Source organism: Colossoma macropomum, unplaced genomic scaffold (assembly GCF_904425465.1).
Source record: "Colossoma macropomum unplaced genomic scaffold, Colossoma_macropomum, whole genome shotgun sequence".
Taxonomy (NCBI): domain Eukaryota; kingdom Metazoa; phylum Chordata; class Actinopteri; order Characiformes; family Serrasalmidae; genus Colossoma; species Colossoma macropomum.
This window is the reverse complement of record NW_023494802.1, coordinates 1898518-1920853: the sequence shown is the minus strand read 5'-3', so window position 1 is coordinate 1920853 and position 22336 is coordinate 1898518. Positions and strand designations below refer to the sequence as shown.

Here is a 22336-nt window from a genome sequence, read left to right as displayed (position 1 = left end):
AAGTAGAATCTTTGAAAATTTTACTTGAGTTTCAGAATTTCTTTCTATTTGATATGTCCTTCTTTTCCTTTAATGACAGTGTGCAGTCAAGCTGGAACAGCATGATGTCACAAATTTGTTTAGTTTGAGTAGTGAGCTAGAAATAGTGCAGAATCTTGAATATTTCTTCTGCATTTTACTTGTCATAACATTTATTTGTTTTTTAAATTTTTCAATATTGTAAATATTGTTGTTTATTTCCAAGTTTAAAAGGGAAAAAAACACAGATTTTCAATGTGGTCTCAAAAAAAGGACTTAATTGGAACTGATACGTTCTCTGCCCACAAGCACATTCTTTAGCACTTATTATATAACTGTCTGTTTTGATGCCCCTGGTCAAATGACATGTTTTTGTTAATTTGTGAAAATAAGTAAACTCGTCCTCTACAGAGACACACTTCTGCACGTTTTAATACATAGTTACTGTTTATTTGCTGAATTTAACATTGGGTAAAAAAAAACATAAAACGTGTCCTGTGCAAAATGATGACACATTTTATATTTTCTATTTCATGTTTTTTTCCAATATGTTAAACCAAGCAAATGAATATAAACTGTGCACTAACATTTGCAGAAAAAACACATATTTATGTGTGTCCTCTGTGGAGGACATGAACTTATTTTCACTTAGAAAATCAATGTCATTTGACCAGGGGTGTTCAAAATTTTGCATACAACTGTACATCTTTGCAGAACATTGTTTATGTAATGTTAGCTATTCATAAAAAGTTCATTCTGAAACGGAATCACAGCTGTTTTTACCTTGATATTTTCAGCAATGATTTCAGGGTCCTCACAAATGGACTCCACGAAAAACACCTAGAAAATAGAAACAGCTTAACTGTAAACTACACTGATATGTTTTAAAGGTCTCAATTGGCTTACAAGCTTCAAAGAAAAAAAGAATAAAATAAGTTAAGATGTAAGGTTTTTATGTGAAATGCTTTGTTCTAGAGAATTTTTCTTTATAGAAGTGGTGATAGGAAACAGGGGTCGCCATGACTAAAACAAATATAGACATTTTATTTACTATCCAGAACCACCAGTGAACCTACACATGTCTTTTGAGTGTTTATTTGAAATGTAGAAGATGGTAAAATAGTGGTAATTATGTAACAGGAAGTTTTCTTTGGGAACTATTTTGCTTACCTCTCCATTATGAATGGATTTAAAATATATATCTCTGCTGTCGAAACAAAACCTTGCATCTTCAAAAAGGTAACTTTACAGGACAAGGAGAGAAAAGTTTTTAACTTTTAACAGAAGTTAAAGGAGAAATATGTAATAGTAATTTAATTAGTAATTTGTAATTAGTCAGTAGTAATTTTGGACCTCTTTTGTTGGTCCATTCTTGAAATTTTGACCCAACATAAACGGCAACTGTCTTTTTTAAATTATATATATATACAATTTAAAAAAGGCAGTTGCCGTTTATGTTGGGTCAAAATTTCAAGAATGGACCAACAAAAGAGGTATATATATATATATTTATAAATATATATATATATATATATATGTGTGTGTGTGTGTGTGTGTGTGTGTGTCTCAGTCATCAGACAGTGTATTCATAACCATCTCATGTAATAACTTTCTTTGAGGGAGCTTTTAGAGGTGGACGTCTGGTTCCTATCACCACCACTGTGAACAATTCTGACTGTAAATTTCTCTACAACAGAGCATTTCACACCAAACCATTCTGAGTGACTCCCTTTACATTTTAACCATTTAACTATGCAGGAATATTGAAAAAGAAGAAATGGCAGAACTCCCTTTTAAGAATATCATTTTATGTTGTGAAGATTTATATGTAAGACAAACTATCACAGCTAATGAACTAAGACTGGTGTAACTGTAGAACAGATTCCGTCTCCACTTTCACTGACCTTGTAGCCGTTCTCTTTGGCGAAGGAGAGGATGATCTCTCTCCGTTCACGTGTTGTGTTGGTGGCATCAAATACCTGGAGAGATAAAGACTGTGTTAATGCCCCATTTCTCCAAACAACATAAAGCAATATAGGGCAGTCTCTTGCTACATACACACACAGCTTAAACACGCTTTCATTCTATTTGCAATTGTTTCATTTTATTGACTATTTACTCTGTTCTCCCAAATGTTACTGTTTTCATCTCATAATTTCCTACACAATTAATCAACTATTATTTCTCTTTCATTCTTGCGTGCAAAAGAACATGACTGGGGGGTGTCGGGGGGACCCGGATAGGATCTCTTAGGGCCAAATGTTCTGAAATGGCCTTGATGTAAAGTGTTTTCGAACACCTTGATCAAGAAGCTGGAGAGCGAAATACTGACTGGTCTGTTCAACACTATAAACACATCTGTGCAATGTTTATGTGAAATGTAAAGATTTGCAAGAGTCTGATGAAGTTTCAAAACGTACTGTTCCCTCCTCAGCACATACAGTCCAAATACCAAAGCCTGTTTTGAATTTACTGGTTTGGTGATGTCACACTTCTACATTTCGTCCCCTTGGAGTTACAAGATTCTATCTCACATTTTAGTCAAAATTGAGTTGTTCACATATTCTTATTCTGTGACAACTTCTTAACATTATGTGAGGTGTTTTTTTTTGAGTTGTGTGCATTTTTGGACTCTTTATTTAGAAAACAAAAAGGTTCTATCTCCAGAGTCAAACTCTAACTTTCTATAAGCTTCTATCTGACTGACCTGCTACACTGGACAGTTTATTACAGTAGCTGGTTGCTGTCTAAGCTAAAGGACACTTAAACTAATGTTTCCTACCTAAAACTGACCTTAACTTATACATATTCTATCAATCAATGCTTTTTGAATAAGAAAAGGATGATTTATCCTAAAACAAGAAATAAAAGTCCTAAAAAATAAATAAATAATAAAAATAAATGTTTATTTTTTAATTTTTGATTATTTTAATTGTCATTGTCATATATGAGAGAGATGTGTTCCACATACCAGTTTTGCTATTTGGAATACAAAATCTTTGAAACTCAGTATCTCAAAACTGCTAAGAACGCAGATAGAACCTTATAATGCTAAGGGGACGATTCACCCCCCTATTCAGTCTACAGCAGTTTATTATTATTATTTTAAGAGCCGTCAAGTCATTTCTGACTCCTCCATATGAACAGTGTTTCTCCAGAATGTCCTGTCTTCAGGCTTCTGAATGGCTGGTTCATGATTGTCTCCATCTATCTTGTATCTGGACATTCTCTTCTTCTTTTACCCTCAACTCTTCCAAGTATAATTGTCTTTTCCAATGAACAGGTTCTTCTCAGAATATGTCCAAAATTATAGCAGTGTAGCCCCACCCATTCACACTGAAGTTATTAGAAGTGTTTCAGCCCAGACCGCTTTTTAAATGATGCATAATACAATCGCTCTCACCACAGTAGGCCTGAAACTGTAAGTTTTGCTAGTTCAGCTCAAGCATTCCAGCTGCTGTGGGAACACAACAAGGAAAACAAATGTCTATTCAAGAGTGAGGCCAAAACTGATAAAAGTGCTTGCTATTTATATATGAGTATGTATTCTGGGCTTGAAGGATTGATGGATTGTACTCATGCCAGATGCTGGATTCCTGCCGCAGTTTTGTGTTTGTTGTTTGCTGGAGTAACTGGGATCACTTAGCCTAGTCCATCTCTCAGTTTGGTCATCATTACACTTACTATACTTGAATACAACTGCATGTGAGCTACAGGGACTGGACAGACTCTCCTGAGTCTCTGAGTACTTCTTATATAACTGCTTTACTTGCTTTCAGAATCAATAATTTAGGTTCATAAACAGCCCTACAATTTCCTCCCCCTTCCTTTTTTCTCCCACACAGTTATCATTCATCGTGACACTGCTATTGTGAAATTTAATGGGCACAATCAGAAAATTGAGAATTAATAGACTGATTATAACAAACCTCTGCTCCTTACTTAACAGCAATTCTACATTTATAAACTTTGAATTCAAAGTGTGATGTCACAACCATGAACACAATGATAAGCGTTTGCCCACTCAGCCTACAGCAGTTTAATCACACCTATTCATTTTGAAGTGGGAGCTATTAGAGTAAAAAATGCAGAAATGGCATGGGTGGGGCTAAACTGCTGTATGCTGAGTGAGCAGACATTAATAAATGTGTTCATGGTTGTGATACCACAGTAATTATGAATTAAAACTGGCTCAGCTTCCATAGATGGGCTGTTTTGAGTGTTACTAAATGGTATTTCTTTTTTTTTTTTACATCAACAATGTTTCTGTATCAAACTCTATTAAAAAAAAAGGGGACATGTTGTTTTCACATGATATGGGTGCTTTAAAATGGTATAACTCAAAGCAAATGACACTGCACACAGACCGTAAACTGCTTAACAGACTGTCACTGTTGACTGTCCACTCACCGCCACCTGGCCGTGATCCTGAGTGAAGTAGGTAGACACGTCCTTCAGTGCAGCGAGGGCGCACGCTCTGAACACAAGAACACACAGCTACAACAAAACACTGGACACACGGTTGGGCAGAATACTTTAAAGCAAGGGTTCTCAACCTTGTCCACCTCAAGGCCCACTTGTTTGTCACTAGTAAGCATGAAGGCCCACAAGAAAACAAAACGCAACTTTTTACTTAATTTTTTGGGAAATTTGTAGCACAATGTATCCACTTCTGCAATATGTAACGTGCATCAGTGAATATTAAAATATTAATTTGAATGTTCCTACAACAGTTTCTTTTTGTAGTGTGGGGGGGGTGAGTATTTGTTTTTTAGAGTCAAGAGGCAAAAATCTTTTGTGCTGTTTTCGCAGGCCTCGTATTAATGTTACTTTCCATTTCGAAACATTTTATACTTTTTTATTGTTAAGCCAATTCTTATTTTATGGCAAACTGCGATCACAGACCCAGTACGAACCCCTGGCACCCCCTCAGTATTGGCCTGAGGTCCACCAGAGGGTGTTTCAAAGCCCAGTGGTTGAGAAACCCTGCTTTAAAGAAGTAGTATTGGCCAAATACTGAATACGGTGTCCTTAATGTATTCACGAACATATTCCATTACAGTACATAAAAAGTAACATTCAGAACACATTTGGAATTCATATTGATAAGGCACACTGGGAGAACTCTGCCCATAAAGGAGTTTAGTAACACTGAGATTAATAACTGATCATACTGATTTATCAGTCTACTCAGGCTTTAGCAGAGCTCAGTAACTCTGAGATTAAGCTGGTCCGTAGGAAAAGGACTGATATTAGAACACATATGAAAAACATAAATACCATCAGTAGTGATTTAACATATGTATTCATTTGAAGCCCAGTATTAACTGTAGTTAGGATTCCATATCTTGTTTGGTTAATCAATACTTCATAGTATTAAATCAAATGTGTTGATAGTGAAATTTAACTAATCTATGTAATGGCTGTTGGCATCCAGGAAAAAAGAAATGCTTGTTTCTTTTTACTAACGCCTGTCTGCATTCAGTCTAATGATGTATAGTGTTTTATCTTATTGCCAAGATTTTAAACAATGTGCTCTGACAAATGAGTTTTGCCTGTAAGCAATAAACATATTACTTTTTTTAAAATGTGAACAACTGTTTGCAAAAGTTAACATGGGCTTGGACTGTTTTGTACATTTAGGCAACCAAGCACATGAAATAAAATTAATCATGTACGTCCTTACTTGCGAATCTTCATCGCTTCTTCATTGTCTGGCCGGAAGAACTCGAAATTCTTGTAGGTTTGGACAGCCTCTCTGCGGTACTGCCCAACATTGAACACTATTAATGTGAACGAGACAAAAAGAGTGATGATTTAATAAACAAACCATGAAAAGTGCTCTGTAAATAAATTTGCACTGCCTTATCTATTTTACTGAAGTGTAAATAATGTGCACATGTGAAGCAAATTCAGTGTGGCACTTTTTTCAGTCTATCCTGTTTTAATCTTGTTTTAAAAACACCTAACCTCCTTTGGCTTTTCAGTTTAAGTCTGGTCCTTTTCCCTGAGTGCATTTCCAGGCACTTAATAATCTGATGAATGCAGAAAAACAGATTTTGTCAGTAATTGGTTCAGTGCATTTACATGCACATGGGTAATTAGATAATGGGAAACTCTGGGTCGACATGAGTCGGGCAGCCAATAAACTCACAGAAGAAGACGTGACATAAATGTAACATAAAACTCAGCGCCATGCTGCAGCTTCGAATCACATTAGCAGAAAATATGAATATATATCATCCAGAAGATTAAAAATATTTTAATTCTTCATTTTGTTAAGCATGTAGTCTTGTGTTGTGTTTCGTGGGTGCTGTGTTAAACACTGCTTGCTGTTTCCGGGACAGCGCTCTGTCTTCACAGGTGCAGATGGAGAGAAACGAAAGAAATCAGAGTACACATGCACTGAAAAACCCCATTACTGAGCTCAAATCCAGCCTCTTTATCAGAGTCCTTAATCAGATTTTAAGACCTTTATCGGATCTATCTCTCAGAGTGTGCTGTTTACATGACCACCATAATCAGATAACCTCCGAAATCTGATAACGATCAGATTATTGGTGTGCATGTAAAGTGTTCACTGCTGTACCCAAAGAATCTCAGTGGAAAATAAACTGACCTTTAGTTGGAACTCCGATCCAGTTGAGGTAGCGTGTGAGTTTTTTGGAGATGTAGGTTTTTCCTCTGGCCGGCAGCCCCACCATCACTATCATAGTGGGCGAGTTAGTGAACTGAGGCACAGACGCTGGAACACAGCAAAAAAAAAAAACGAAAAAAAAAATCTCATTACACATGAAACTACAACTTGACGAGTCTGTGAATCTGGAAGCCAAATTGATTATGGACCTTCAGAAGTCTAAAAGGTTATTCAGTTCAGTCGTATTCAATTTACCTCAATAATTTAAATATGTGACACAATTAATGACACAGTTTGTCACATAATAATTTGCACTTATATTCAGATTTCAGCTAATTTCTGCTTTAATGTCAAAAAATGACAAAAACATAAAATAGAAAAGGATACTTTTACTGTCTGCAAACACACAACAATAACCTTTCAGAAAATTTAAACCCTAATAAAACACCTCCTCTTCCACTTCAGATAAAAATGTGGTGAGGATTGAAAGATTCTCTGTTTGTGTTAAAGATAAATGATTAATATAAAACTACATTATTACAAGCTTAATAAATTAATTTGATCACTTCACTGTTTAGTGAAGAGTGGTGAATATTATGGATTTAAGTACAAAATCTCAAAATAATTGTAAAAAATTAACAGATCAAATGTTACAATTATCAGGTTAGTTCCTGTCCATCTCTAAATAAACTCATAAAATTAATCAGGGATGTAACAATACAACATATTGCACTGTATTAAATTGTATCGCATTGTGTTACTGTATTGTTTCTAGCAATTCTAGCAGGTTTTGTTTCAAACAGTGCTGTCAAAGTTAACACTATACATTATTGATAAACTATTATTAATGGCACTATTTATCATATAATATCAAACAGAATTCTGAATTTCCTGAAGCATGAGTTCCCTATAATACAGAACAGCTGAAAAGCAAGAAAAAATTTTTTTCGTACTTTCATGAGAATTTCTGAAAGTATTCCATCTGGATGACAGAACAGTGAAGAACGAGGGTAAAAACACTCACTACATCTGCATCAGATGTTCTGCAGAGTGCCAGATGCTTAATATGAACGGGAGCAAATTAACACCCCACGCTTAATGAGAAACACTCAGGATTTTAGATGAATCACTCCAGCTGATGAAAATCTCCATGGAGACGTGACATGAGCCTTTATCAGACACCCACTCGTTTAATTACAGCGTGTTAATTCAGCCTTGTGTACCAAGTGCTCTTTTTGCACATGTGAGTCAGAAAATGGACTGAACTTGTCCTCTTTGATTGCGTCCCACGAGGTTAACGGCCCTGTGGTCAGTGTCTGAAGCATGCTGTGGAACACTGATAACAGTTTCCAAGATAATTAATACAAACTCTACACAGTTTTCCCCCTTTCACTAGACTTAATCAGCAAAGACATGTTTGGTATCTTAAGTTTGCTTAGTTTTGCACTGGAGCTGTGAGGCTAATGTACCTAACAGGTGATGGAAGCTTAAAGTCCACCACATACCTCAAACAGATCATCACATGCTTGCTTCAAACTGTGTGGAGCTGTTAAACTTGCTCTGACACTTTATGACACACAAGGACAAAAGTATAGTAGCATAGTTTGAGAAGCAGAGTTAGGAGCAGTTTGACGTCTACATTTTGTTCACTTTTGTATTTATTTTTTATTGACAATATATTTTTACAGACTTCAGACACCAAACATCTTGGAGGAAATGTTCCGTCAAACTACCGCTGTAAGAAAAAGCAACATCAACATTGCTCAGAAGGTCACTTACAGCCTCTTCTTCGGCTCAGTTTGCTGCTCATCCATGGAACCCAGATCTTTTCCAGGGGGTTCTGGGTAAGTTCACTTTGCAGGTGAGCCATTTCCACTAAGCTTGTGTATCAGTGAAAGAGAATCTATCCAGCCGGACCGCAGGATGTGTCTGTCTGTGATGGTGGGCCTATCTTTGAAAAGCAAACTCAGCAGTGGACTAAGCCCTGTGGGTGGACCTGTGTCAGCTGATCCACCTGAGCTACCATACAGGCCATTAGGATGGCCTTTAAAACTACGCCTGGGCGATAGCGTGATGTAGGAAGACTTTAGCGACGATTACCAAGCACACTGATGCAATGCTTCAAAATTCATTAGGACGGCAAAAAACAAATGTTTTGATAGTCTATTATTCATGGGAATTAATCGTCTAATCAGTTACTGTCTAATTAATTACTGTCTGCTAACACACAACAATAACCTTTCATAAAATTAAAATTCTAATAAAATATCACCACAAATGTGGTGTGGATTGAAAGTTTTTCTGCATGTGTTAAAGATAAATTAGCAAAATAATATTACAATATTACAAATTATTTAACAATTTATTTTATCACTTCTAGTAGTCAATTTTAAAGGTTTAAGTACAATATTTCAAAATAATGATCATGATTTTATAGATAATTATCAGTTTAGTTCCGGTTCATCTCTAAATAAACTTATATAATTCATAAGGGATGTAACAATAAAACATATTGCACTGTATTACGTCGTATTGTATTGTGTCACTGATTTATGCCCAGCAATTTAGCATGTGGCTAGTGTGATAGCTTAGGGCTAACATAATATAAACGCTATTATAAACACTTGAATTTGGGTTTCAAGTGAGTTGCTGGAAGCTTTACATTGTGCAACTTAGGTGCAATTTAGTTTCATGTAGGTTTCAAGCAACTAAAGTTGCACACAAGGTTCACTGTGTAAAGCAAAGCTTGTACAGAAAAGTTTTTTGAAACAAAACTTTTCAACATTATTTAGTGAATTTATCATGTTTTGTATCAGCCAACTAACTCTTCACAAACTCAGTGTTTTGAGCTAAAAGGTCAGAGGTGAAATACAATGTGACCAGGCTAGCTGAGGTGAACGATTAAAAACTTTAGATTGACGTAAAATTCAAACAAAACGTCACCTACTATGGATCTATGGTCTGCGTCTGGTTTTAATGTAGTACAGTAATAATAAGACACTGAGTGGTGTCTCAGGTGATGTCCAGTGTGTGGTAGCCTGTATTCTTAATAGAGTATTTTTCCTTACAAATTTGAATATCAATCAATGTAATCAATGATCTCGATGGTTTAACAAGAAAATATAATGCTATCCCTCAGGCCTATCATAAATTCCACAATTTCCAAGTTTACCACTAAAAAAGATATCAATGTTAAAGTTAAAGCCTAAAAAATAGTTTAAAAGTAAAAGAAGGGACAAAAAAAAGTTTTTAACTGCGATTATTTACTTGTAAATTAACCGTCAGCTAAAGTTCCATGACTGTGACAAGCCTAATGTGAATCTTGACCTCTGAATCAAAAACCATATTGATCCTGAACATATGTGTATCGTGACACCCACAATTAAAGATTAGAATAACCTCAGCAGAGGAGTGTGGGGCCAGAGGACCTATGCCAAGCTTCTGACTCAACAGTTTTCCTGACCTTCTTGACTGCTTATAAACCCCCAAACAGACAGAGTGAACGACCCTGTAAACTGACACTTGAGTCTCAGTAAATTGGCAAAGAGCGCCGGTGGCCTTGGCACCTCTGTGGACGGGTATTTCAGGCAGTGAAAGACTTGTTCACTTCCAAATGATACGAATGAAGTTAATCTAATCAAATACTAATCCTGGTGCTTCTTTATGCAAAAAACATTTCACCTCAGTTTTCAGAAGTGTTCAGCCATTGCTGTTGTTATACGATACTATTTCAATGTAACTACACTTTTTTATAATTCAAGTTTAGACGTTTAGCACTTTCTCTGCTTGTTTTAGTGAACTATGGGTCAGAAATAGTTATATAAAACTACAGCATGGTTATCACTGGCAAAAACTGTGGCATCTAAGGATAAATACGAGCTTAATCTCTACCAGAGAAAGTGGTCCTACAACTTATTTAAATGCAATATCCTGCTAGGTCAGTTTTCAACAGTCAGTCCTGGTAATTTATCCAGTTCAGCAGGTTATTCAACAAACCAGGATCAGTAGTTATAGCAAAACTAGACTCCCACTCATTCAAGCTTGGACATGATGCTACAGTGAATACATGAACCCATCAAAAGCAGAGCAAAAAACATGAATGTCATTATTCCTCAGTTCCTCCTTAGGAGCAATTTCTGAACAATGCAAGGTACCACAGACATTTGTACAAACAGCTGTATGCAAACATAAACATCTTGGGACCACAGAGATACTGCATAGCTCAGGAGGCACAAATGAACTCCCAGAGCAAAACAAACTGCCAAGACAACAACAGAAAAACTGATGACAAAGTTGGAGGCATCAGGTTTGGACATCTGGATCTGCACTATGTACGTAAGAAAAAGGGTGAGGCTTCTAATCCAAACAACACAATGCCAACTGTGAAGCATGGTGGTGGCAGCATCATGATTTGGGGCTTTTGCTGGGAAAGTGATGAAAAGAGATGAAATCATGAGGAAGGAGGATCATCTAGAAATACTGAAGCAACACCTCAAGGCATCAACCAGAAAGTTAAAAGTTGTCACAGTTGGGTCTCCCAAGGATGATGATTCTAAGCATTCTTCCAAAGTTGTTTAACCTCTTAAAATCCCAGGCGTATTGCATACTAAAGCCTATTATTCAGTAACTACGGGGACCTCAATGCAAACTGGCTGACCTATTCTTAGGTTTTAGGAGTGTGTAATAAAACATTGGGCCTGTTGGTGGCCCTGGCCATTTAAGGGGATAACAACAACAAAGGGAAAGCAATGGAGTGTGCATCACAAAGCTCTGACCTGAATCCCACAGTAAATCTGTGGAGTGAACTGTGTCCATTACAGCAGTTCCATCAGGAGGAATGGGAAAGTCTTGTGAGAAGCTTGGGCTACCAAGTGTTTGATACAAGTTAAGCAATTTAAGGGCCATAACACCAAACACTAAGGATGCGTATGTTTTGACCTGCTGAAAATCTGATCTAGTAAAAGCTGAAATAAATCTGTTTGCCATTTTGAAAAAACCTCTCAAAAGAAACAAAGTCTGTGCACTAACATACAGAAAATGCAGGGTAACATGGAATGTGTAGAGCTGTGAAAAGTTGAGTTTGAATGTCTTTAGCCTTGGGCTATGTTAACATTTAGGCCTCATTAGTATACTACTGTCCATAAAAGAAGTCATACGTCATGATGTCACTACGAGTAAGCCATATATAAATATCTTAAAAAGTATGAAACAAAGTAAAAGTAAGTGAGTCCAACACAATGAGTTTTGCTTTGGTGGAAAACAGAGATCGTCCAAAATCGGAGCCGACAGATTTTTGCTCTTTAATTATTTTGAATTTGGCCGATCTGTGTTGCCGTTTCGTGAAGTAAACAATGTGAGGCAGATTAGGGCACTCACACTGTATTTGAATGCTGCTGCTACACTTGTAGTGAAATGTCACATAATTATATGTGCTAAATAGCCAGTCGGCAATGTAGCACATATATGGCATGTATTATTTAACTAATTTTTTAATTATAAATCTAAAATGCCTGTTTGGCCTGTTAGCCCTAGAATGCTATATTAGGGGTTGCATAGCCTAGTCAACTAACATATCCACTAATGGGCACTGTGGGCAGCAGTAAACTAGTCAAGGACAGTGCCTGTAATACAGAGTGGTAAAAAGTACAGTGAACAGACAGGAGGAGAAAACAGAACTCAGTTTTCCTGCTGAACACAAAGCCCAAAATATTTTCATACAATGGAAATATTACACAAGATGAAACCAATTCCACTGCAGACCGTGTAAGACTGAGCTGAAATTCAGGCTTTTAAACCAGACCGGGTAGGTATGGCTAGGTATGACTGACAGGCGAAACATCCAATCACAGACTGTTCAGCACAACATACACAATAAAAGCAAGCTTCTATTAAATAAATGAAAGTAGCACTCAGCAAAATATGAGGACATCTTGTTTACTTGCTACATAGGATCTCAAACACAACTCAAGAATAACGTTTTGAAATGGGATATCACAAATGTTTCCTGGCTCAGCGACCAAGCTGATACCTCGCTCTAAAAAAAAAGCTTACTGGTGAAAAGATACAACTGCTTGTTGATAACTACAGCTACTACCCTTTAGCTTGATAAACAGTTATTTGTTCCCCATCATACTGATAAACCGGTGCATGGACGTGTGGACAGCCAGAGCCAGGTTAAATTCTTCATTAGAGGGGATATTCTGGGAGCTGTGGTGATTTTAGCATGCAGTTTACATCAGACAGTCTGAGTACTTCTGTGTGCAGAGTGCTTGAGACTCAAACTCCCTGAAATACAACAACTCCTCTGCAATGCACATCCCATATTGAAGAAAATATCATAAAGGTGTTCTTCAGATAGATGGAGAATGTGCTGTAGATGGTTCTGTGTAGAACTTTTTGAAAATGGTTCTATATAGCAAGAGTTCTTTTATTATTACAAGCTTGACATAGTAACAATAGAAAGACCCTTTTCAAAAAGGTTCTATATGGAACCATTTACAACACATTCTCCATCAATCTGAAGAAACATTAAATGATGCAAAGGGTTCTTTGAGTGTTCATGGTTCTATACAGCCATTTTCTTTACTGAAGAACCCTTGCAGAACCATCTTTTTTAAGAGTGTAGGTGTAATATTTCCCCATACATTTAAAATAAATGCATTTTAAAATATATATGGCTAATATGACAACATATTCTGAAATTAGTGTGTGGAATGTATTTCAGCATGGACTGCAATGTATTTGAAATGTATTTCAAATATACAAATATACATGTCCATATATTTTTTCCATATGGGATCTTACACCTTAAACTGCAGCATCTGCTGCCCTAGTCCCTATTAGCAAACTACTGATAAAGCATTGTTCTTAGATGTCCAGAACACTGACCTTTTAGCCCAACCTGTGCAAAATCTGCCATCAGCCAATTTGGCTGTACAGAAACAAAAATTATGATGGGTGCATTCATAGTGGAGAGTGTTACCAGCACCCGGCAGAAATCTCTGGCAACAAGAGGCTCAGTCATGGCTGCGGATACACAATCATCATCATCTGATCAGAATCAATATAGCCTGGCTAATCTGCAGGCCAACAATAAAGGCTACTCTCAGCGGAGGACTCCTCAACTGGGATATTAGCTACAGCATCAAAAAAAGTTCTGGCCAGCCTCCCAAGAGAATGATGAACACTTAATTAACTGAATTAAGTGAATTCAGGCTTAGCTTTAGCCTGCTGGGGTCTGAGTGAGTGTGTTTTCCTCAATAAAGACACCAGTTCACTCAAACACAGAGAAAGCCAAGAACCTAAGATATTGCAGTGAGCCCCAGCTCATCTCAACTTTGCAAAAAAAGTGCTACAGATATAATTAGAAGTAAAGTAAATAAGTAGGGGGAGTAGAGCACAACTTAATGAAGGCTAAAACATGACAAAGTGGCATTTTATGTAGTTAAGCAAGTTCACGTAGATTTCGTATTCCAGTAAAATCACAGCTTGTCAATTTTGATAACAATCGGTAGATATTTTTCCAGATTCTCCCTGTTTTTTCATTTTTTTCATCAAAAGTGTTTTTAATTACTGAGGTGTATTTATAAATCACATAATTCACTTCTATATAAATTCAATTTTACATTTAAACTCAATCTTATTACATACTAAGGCTTATTATTCAGTAACTACACAGACTTTAGTGCAAACTGGTTGAGCTGTTCTTAGGTTATAGAAGTGTGTAATAAAAGTTTGGGCGCATTGGCAGGCCCTGACCATTTAAGGGTTTAATCTTCTTCTTGGGGGCTGTAATATAGTAACTCCCAGCGAGAGCGAGCCAGGCTAAAGTACAGCCTCCACACGGAGGGGTTAGTTAAAACGTAAGCAATATATACCTTAACATATGAATTTGAATGCCCATCAATATTAGCATGTTAATATTTGCTATTCTACTCCACATATTTGCGACATTCCACTCAGCATCTTTTCACTAATCATACTTATTTTGATGAACATATTTTATGTATTAAGTTTGGGAAGCTTGTCTTGTTCAAGCAACATTGAAATGTACTGAATTAGTTATGTTTGCACTTTTTTTTTAGCGACTGTTCCAATCAGCCCCTCAGTCAGTTATAATTAACCCACCTCTGGGGTAAGTTTCTACATCTCCACTCACTCCACCTTCAGCTGAACTGGTAATAAACGGTAAGTGCTGGAAACACAGCTTATGTTTTCATGTGCAGCAGGGATGTTTAGGTTGCTTAAATAAAAATAATCTGGCTAAAATACTTATTAAATTACAAAAGTGTGTTAGCTTATATTGAATCAAAGCGCTTTATGCAGATAAGACAAAAATAATAAATAAAAGGACAGAACAGGCAAAACAAAAGGAGAACTGCTCAAGTCAGTGAGAAAGCTGTTGTAGTTTACTTGTGGTCTACTAGGAATTTCACAAAGCTGTAAAATGTGTGTTTGTTTTTGAACGTTTTAAGAACACAAGTGTCTCAACTTTGCAAGAAAACCAGAGGAAAATGGCTTAAATGCTTCTGATTTAAATTTCTTTTTCCAAAAGCTCAATGTTTCAAAACTGCAAAAGCACTTTTGGTTCCTGAGGTTAAGATTATATGTAGATACTGTATATAATGCATATATAACATATTGTTATTACTTAGTTATTTACTTTGACCTATACTTACATTTCTATAATATACAATACAAATAGAACATATCATTCTTACATATAGTTTTTTACATTGACCTATACTTACAAATATATAATACATACAGGACATATTATTCTTACATTTACTTACTTACACTAACCTATACTTACATATATATATTAACGGGACATATTATTATTACTTATAGATACACATATAAAATATTTAGGGGACATATTATTGTTACATACAGTTGTGTGCAAATATTTGGTCAATTGACATGTTTTTGTTGATGTTGTAAGCGTAAATAAGTTATCACGTCCTCTACAGAGAACACACTTCTGCACATTTAAATGCACAAATACTATTTATCTGCTGAATTTAATATATTGAGGGAAAAACAAACAAACTTTTGGCCTGTAAAAAAGTAATGGCACAATTTAAAATGTATGTGTTTTTAATCAGCATATAAATAGAAATTGTGCACAAAAATATGCAGAAAATGACATATTTCAATGCGTTCCCTGTAGAGGAACTTCTTTTCACTTAGAAACCCTTAAAGAAAAGTCGTATGAATTTCACATGTGAATAAACGCATTAACTTCCCATATTAAAAACACGTTCATTTGTGAAAAAACACGTGATTGAAATACATGAGACTTTTCTGTAAGGAATCAACAAAACATGTCATTTGACCAGGGCGTTCAAACCTTTACATAGCACTGTGCAGATGCTACAATAAATATGGGAATTATTATTATTATTATCATTGTTGTTGTTATATAGGTACTTACACACTCTCAAAAAACATGGTTCTTTGAGGGGTTCTTTAGTCAAGACAATGGTTCTATATTAGAACCATTAACAATTCAAGAACCTTTTGCATAATTAAAGAGTTCTTTGTATCCTGAAAGGTTCTTCAGATTGACAGAGAATGTGCTATAGATAGTTCTATACAGCACCAAAACAGTTCTTCTAATGTGATGATGTCAAGCTTGTAACAAGAGCAGAACCCTTATGGTGCTATATAGAACCTTTAAAGGGTTCTTTGAGTGTTCATGGTTCCATATAGACCCCTTTTCTTTACTAAAGAACCCTTGAAAAACCTTTTTTAAGAGAGTTCTATACTGAGCCAGTTCTTGCTTAAAAGGTTCTTTACATGGTGAAATTGTTCTTCAAATTGGAAAAACAATGGAGAATGTGTTGGGTATGGTTCTATACAGAACCTTTTTAAAAATGGTTCTATATCGCACCAGAAAGGGTTCTTCTGTTGTTCCAAGCTTGACATGACATGACAACAGCTAACAGCAGAGCCCTTTTTGGTGCTAGGTAGAACCATTTGTAAAAAGTTTCTATATAGAACTATATACAATATATACTATACACTATTCAATCCGAAGAACAATTTCACCATGCAGAGAACCCTTTAAGCGAGAAATTGTTCTATGGTTCTGCCTCTACTAAAGAAGCTTTACATAAATAATACATATGAAGATCCTGTTACGTATACTTACCCGCATACATACAACACGTGTTAGTGTGACGTCACGTCCGACGCTGGACAAAAACAAGCGCGTGTAAGCCTGAAGTGTGGATCGTCCAATAGGAATGTCCCTCATAAATAGAGATTATGTTTTTGTGAAATACTCACAGTAGCCTCTGCCTTGTCCTCTAAAGGCCAGTTACGGCTACAGACACAATTACACTGAAGGCCTTCTGATCTAGACTCAGCCGAACAGCAGGACCCCCGCTGACCCAGGTCAGAGCAGGGAAGTACCAGCCAAATACGCAAAATAAAAAAAGCAAACATGAGACCAGTGTTGAGGGACAGGCTAATAGCCTCGGTTCTCACCTGTGCTCTCACGGCGCGCGCGTTTCCTAACCTGGACCCTCCAGCGCTCCATTGCTTCAGCTGCAACTGATCCAGCGTCCTTCCGAGGAGAGCAGCGTGGACACCAGGCTGGACTCTGAGCTGTTCCTGCTCTCCTTATTCACAGAAAATGTGCCTGCAACCCCCTCAACCCCCCACCTCACTGCGGGGACATTGGATACGCCTTTAGTGCAACTCTGCTCAGCTCAGCCGCAATAAATACCAGTGCATGTCATCGCCAAAAAGCAAAATAAAGCCACACCTTGCACTAATCTGACCCACCTTAGCCAGAATACGAGGCTTAAGTCGGCTTCCTATTCGCCAGCTTTTTGTTCCAATTTTCAGTTCCACGCCGTAAATTCCCGTTCCACCTTAAATGCATAACATTAAAGGCTTGCAATTTGCCAGCTTCTTGATCGAATTTTCCCGTTTCACCTTAAATGCACCACCTTAAATTCCCGTTCCACCTTAAGGCCGCTTATTAGAATTTCCTCGTTCTACTTTAAATGCACCACCTTAAATTCCCGTTCCACCTTTAAGCTTCTTATTCGCCAGCTTCTTTTCCAAATTTTCCCATGCCACCTTAAACGGTGCGACAGTTGCAAGCTGGCGCCAGAATGTCACCGCTGCACCATTTAAGGTGGAACGGGAAAATTCAAACAAGACGCTGGAGAATAAGACGCTGACAGTCAAGAATCCTCTGCCTACTATTTTAACTCTATCATATGCGGTTCATGACAGTCCTTGCAGCCAAATGCATACAAAGAAGCATTATTTTATTGTATTTTTATTATTATTTATTTTATCTCGTGCATGGTTGTAGCTCCATGCGCGCCGTCACTCAGTGCACGCTGCTGCCGTGCCACTACCGCAAAAACAAAATGCACCCCAACACAGATCCCCCCATTCCACGTTTTACGGCTCAGCTTTGACTCACCATGTGCTCGCAGTGAACGGGGCTCTGCCCCGCCGCCACCAGGGGGCGCCACCGCAGACTGTGCCATCGATGATCCGTTCATTTTGCAGGGAAAACAAAACGTCCAGCTATTTTTGGAGAGGCTCACGGTGGGTCTGTGCTGTGGATATTGCGTGTCAGATGTTATGCAAGCACACCCACATGGCTCTGATTGCTGTGAGGGCTGGGCTCTAAACTGAGTTTAGGCCCCCCCTGGTGGAGAGCAGTACACTCTTACAGGATCAGTTTAGCTAAGAATCTGCATTTTCACCAAAAATGCTGCTTAAGAGGATTTTTTTATTTCAAAAATATCTGCATAATTAAATTCAGTCACAGTTCAGAGTGGTTTGGTGTGTAATGGTTCAGATATCTTTACAGTGGTGGTGATAGGAACCAGGGGTCATCATGGCTACAACACAAATATAGCCATTTTATTTACTATCCAAAACCACCAGTGAATCTACACGTGTTATCTGAACGTTATATGTGATGTTGTTGATGGCAAAAATATATATATATATATATATATATATATATATATATATATATATATATATATATATATATATATACTGCCTTAAAACTGCCTGCATGTATCAGAATGTGTTTAAGGCCAGAATCCTTTCTCAAAACTATTGTAAAACAATGTCTCGGGTATCAGGCAGCTTTTAGAGGTGGATGTCTGGTTCCTGTCAACACCGCTGCGAACAATCCTGACTGTTTCCAGCGCCCTGTATTCCCAGGGTATTCCCAAAACATTACCAAAGTTAGCTTTTATGCTAATAATGAAATCTTTGTGTACATCCTCTATCAGAACATCTACCCTCCGTTTCAATGCTCTTATTAGCATGTCCTTATCGACTTCAAGTCTCAAATTACAGAAATTCAAAAAGTTGGCTTCCTATTCACCAGCTTATTCAAATTTCCCGTTCCACTTTAAATAATGCAGCAGTTACATTCTGCTGCTACATCATGGTGATAATTCACTTTTTCTAGCTGTATAGTAATCAATCTATGCATAAAGCAGTTATGCGTTTCTCATCTTATTTGCAAAAACATTAAACAGATACACCAACACGACACATCAGTTGTGCATTTAAACATCTTTATTACATTTCATTCTGAGCCGCCTACAGCTTTTTTCATTCTTACATACCAGGAACATCACATGCACAGTAGCGGTGAGAACGTCCCTCAGGGATATTCTTAGAAGAAGGGGGTCTGTTCCTTCCTGCTGACCTGAGAATAATCTAGCTTTGTAATATATGGTGCTATTAAACATAAGGGATATTATAATAGAGCCAGGAAACTCAAGCAATTTCTAAATGTGAGGATTCCACTGAGACAGAGGAAGATTAAAGGGAAACTCCACCAATTTTTAAGAAATTAAAAAGTTAAACGGGTGAGATGTAAACAGAGTCATTCAGAGTGATTTGGTATGAAATGCTGCATTCTAGAGAAACTTACTGAGTCAGAATTGTTCACAGTGGTGGTGACAGGAACCAGATGTCCACCTTTAAAAGCTCCCTCACAGAAAGTTATTACATGAATGGTTACATATACGCTGCCTGATATCTGACACATTGTTTTATGATAGTTTGATAAAGGTTTGGTTTAAAATGTATTTTAGCCCATTTATTTGAATCCATTACTGGCGGAAAGGTACATGCAGGGTGTTCTAAGGCAAAATAGTCTCCAAAGAAAACTTAATCAGATTTATCACTATTTTACAATCGTCAAACATTCCATACAAAACTCAGAAGACGCGTGTAGGCTCACTGGTGGTTTTGGATAGTAAATAAAACGTCTTTATTTGTGTTGTAGTCATGGCAACCCCTGGTTCCTATCACCACCACTGTAAAGAAATCTCTGCAATCAATTATTTCACACCAAACCACTCTGAATGCCTCTGTTTACATCTCAAAGAATCAAATATAATATAGACCAGCAGAATTAAAAAAAAAGTGCAACTGCAACAGAAGGTGTGTAAAAAGGCCTTATCTAAGATGTAGCACAGAAGGTCAGAAAGGTCATCTTGCATAACTGGGCAGAAGGAGAACACATTACTCAGCGTACACTCCTTACACTGCTGTAAGAGAACTTATTCAGCAAAACCACATATTAGTAAATCTCACCACACAGTGATTCCATTTGATTGCAATCCAGTGTGTCACGAAATCCTACATATCACCATGATTCAGTTGAATTTTATTATTTATTTTTTGTATGATTCTGAATATTGTTCAAAAATACATAAAATGTACAAAAGTGACTGAAGGAACTATTTACACAGCAGTGGAATACAGACCATAAACACAATTAAGGCAAAAACTCAAAAAAAAAAGAAAAAAGTGTGCCTTACTTCAAAAACACTATATGGCTAAAATTATGTGGACACCTCTGATTGAGTTCAGGTGTTACAGCCACACTCATTGCTAACAGGTGTATAAAATCAGGCACATAGCCCTGCAGTCTCCATAGACAAACACTGGCAGTAGAACGGGTTGTACTGAAGAGCTCAGGGACGTTAAACGTGGCACTGTCATAGGATGCCACTTCTGCCACAAGTCAGTTTGTGAAATTTCTGCCCTGCTAGATCTGCCCCGGCCAGTAAGTGCTATTTTTGTAAAATGAAAATATCTAGGAGACTTCACAAATGCTTTTTTGACTGAATGGGCACAAATTCACACTCACAGATGCACTCCAAAATCTTTAAAGTATTCCCAGTAGAGGGCAAGCTGTTATGACCACAAAGATCAGATTAACTTCACATTAATGCCCATGGTATAAAATTGAGGTGTCCACATACTTTTACCATACAGTGTTATATGCAAAACAAAGGCCGATACTGTGATTACATATCCTGCAGCCAAAACCTTTACCTTCAAGTAGTGTTATGTAAAGTTATATAAAGGTTAACACTTAAAATATAAACATTTCAAGAATCCACACCTGAATCCAACTCTTTCCCTCATCACAGTGACACAGCAACCTGCGCAGGTTCTTTCCACTAAAAGAAAACAAAGGAAATGGGCTGTGTCCAGAACTTCCTTGCTTTCTTTCCTATTCAACTTGATACAGGGTCATCACAGTTAACCTCAAAAGGAGGTTTACTAGGAGGCAATGGTGAGCAAATCAGAGCTTTGGGACATTAATAACTGTGAGTAGCTGTGAGTAATGTGTTCTTTCGTACAAGGAAAGGGAACTTGCTGTATAAGACAGCCGGCATGTGACCGTCATGTGACCATCAGCCAAAAATGTCACACTCTCTTGCAAAGAAAGCAGAATTATCCTCCATATGGCCACTCTGAAATTAGCTTTTTCTGTCTCAGCAACTTGGACAGTGCTTCCCAAAACTGACCATCTTCTTTGGTAAAGATTCATCATGTCTCATTTAAAGAGCCCAGATCATCAAAATCTAAATGTTCCTTACCTTTTTGTCACTAACATCAAACTCTGTTATTAATGTAAACACTGGTAAAGTTTCAAAACACTCCCGAGTTCATGGAGTTCATATGGAAACTCATTGCTTTTGTGATGTCACAAAAACCAGCAGATTTATGTACACCCACCCATTCAGCCTCCTACAGTTCAGCCTTATTTACTCCTTAGCTACATGGAGTGTTTCAGCCTGGACTGTTTTTTAATTGAAGCGTGATACAAGACAATCCAAGACAAGCCAATCAGAACAGAGCTAATTTACATATCAGTCTTAAAGGCATGGTAACAAAAACAGATTTGATTCTGCAGAGCCCCACTGGTGACATCTTGTATAAATAAAAATAATGCGTGGCCACGACTTAGTAAGGCGTGGGAATGAGATGATTAAGTCGTGGCCATGACTTAGTAAAGCGTGGCAACGAGATCCTAATGCATGGCCATGACTTAGTAAGCTGTGATCTTGTTCCCACGCCTTACTAAGTCAAGGCCACGACTTAATCATCTCATTCCACGCATTATTTTTATTTATACAGGATGTCATCCTCAGGGCTCTGTATGATTCTGAGGAAAAAAGAGATGTTAGAAAAAGGTAGTGTAAAAATGACTGATTTTGTAACTGCTTTTTTTGTTTCAAATTCATACATAGAGATTCATACATTTGAACATATTTGTCCCGAAAGCCTGTAGATATAAATGTTTGTGAAAAACAACGACGTCCTGTATAAAAGTAAATTAATATGTTCAACTAAAACACGCTCAGGTTTATAAGA

General features: G+C 37.1%; 1 protein-coding gene across 3 annotated transcripts in view; it reads right to left on the bottom strand.

Moving 5' to 3' along the window:
* The window catches only part of LOC118823120 (6-phosphofructo-2-kinase/fructose-2,6-bisphosphatase-like), a 31996-nt gene extending 14607 nt beyond the window's left edge, over positions 1-17389 (bottom strand). For 2 of the 3 annotated variants that reach the window (XM_036592526.1, XM_036592528.1), the window contains exons 1-6: positions 8435-8630; positions 6638-6763; positions 5705-5801; positions 4429-4495; positions 1923-1997; positions 802-858 (exon numbers count right to left, since the gene is read on the bottom strand). In XM_036592526.1, coding sequence (XP_036448419.1) covers positions 802-858; positions 1923-1997; positions 4429-4495; positions 5705-5801; positions 6638-6763; positions 8435-8525 — 513 coding nt within the window. In that variant the 5' untranslated portion in view covers positions 8526-8630. Of the gene's footprint in view, positions 1-801; positions 859-1922; positions 1998-4428; positions 4496-5704; positions 5802-6637; positions 6764-8434; positions 8631-17152 lie in introns of those variants that run through there. The other variant, XM_036592527.1, reaches the window with a different exon arrangement.
* Between the last annotated feature and the right edge of the window lie 4947 nt (positions 17390-22336).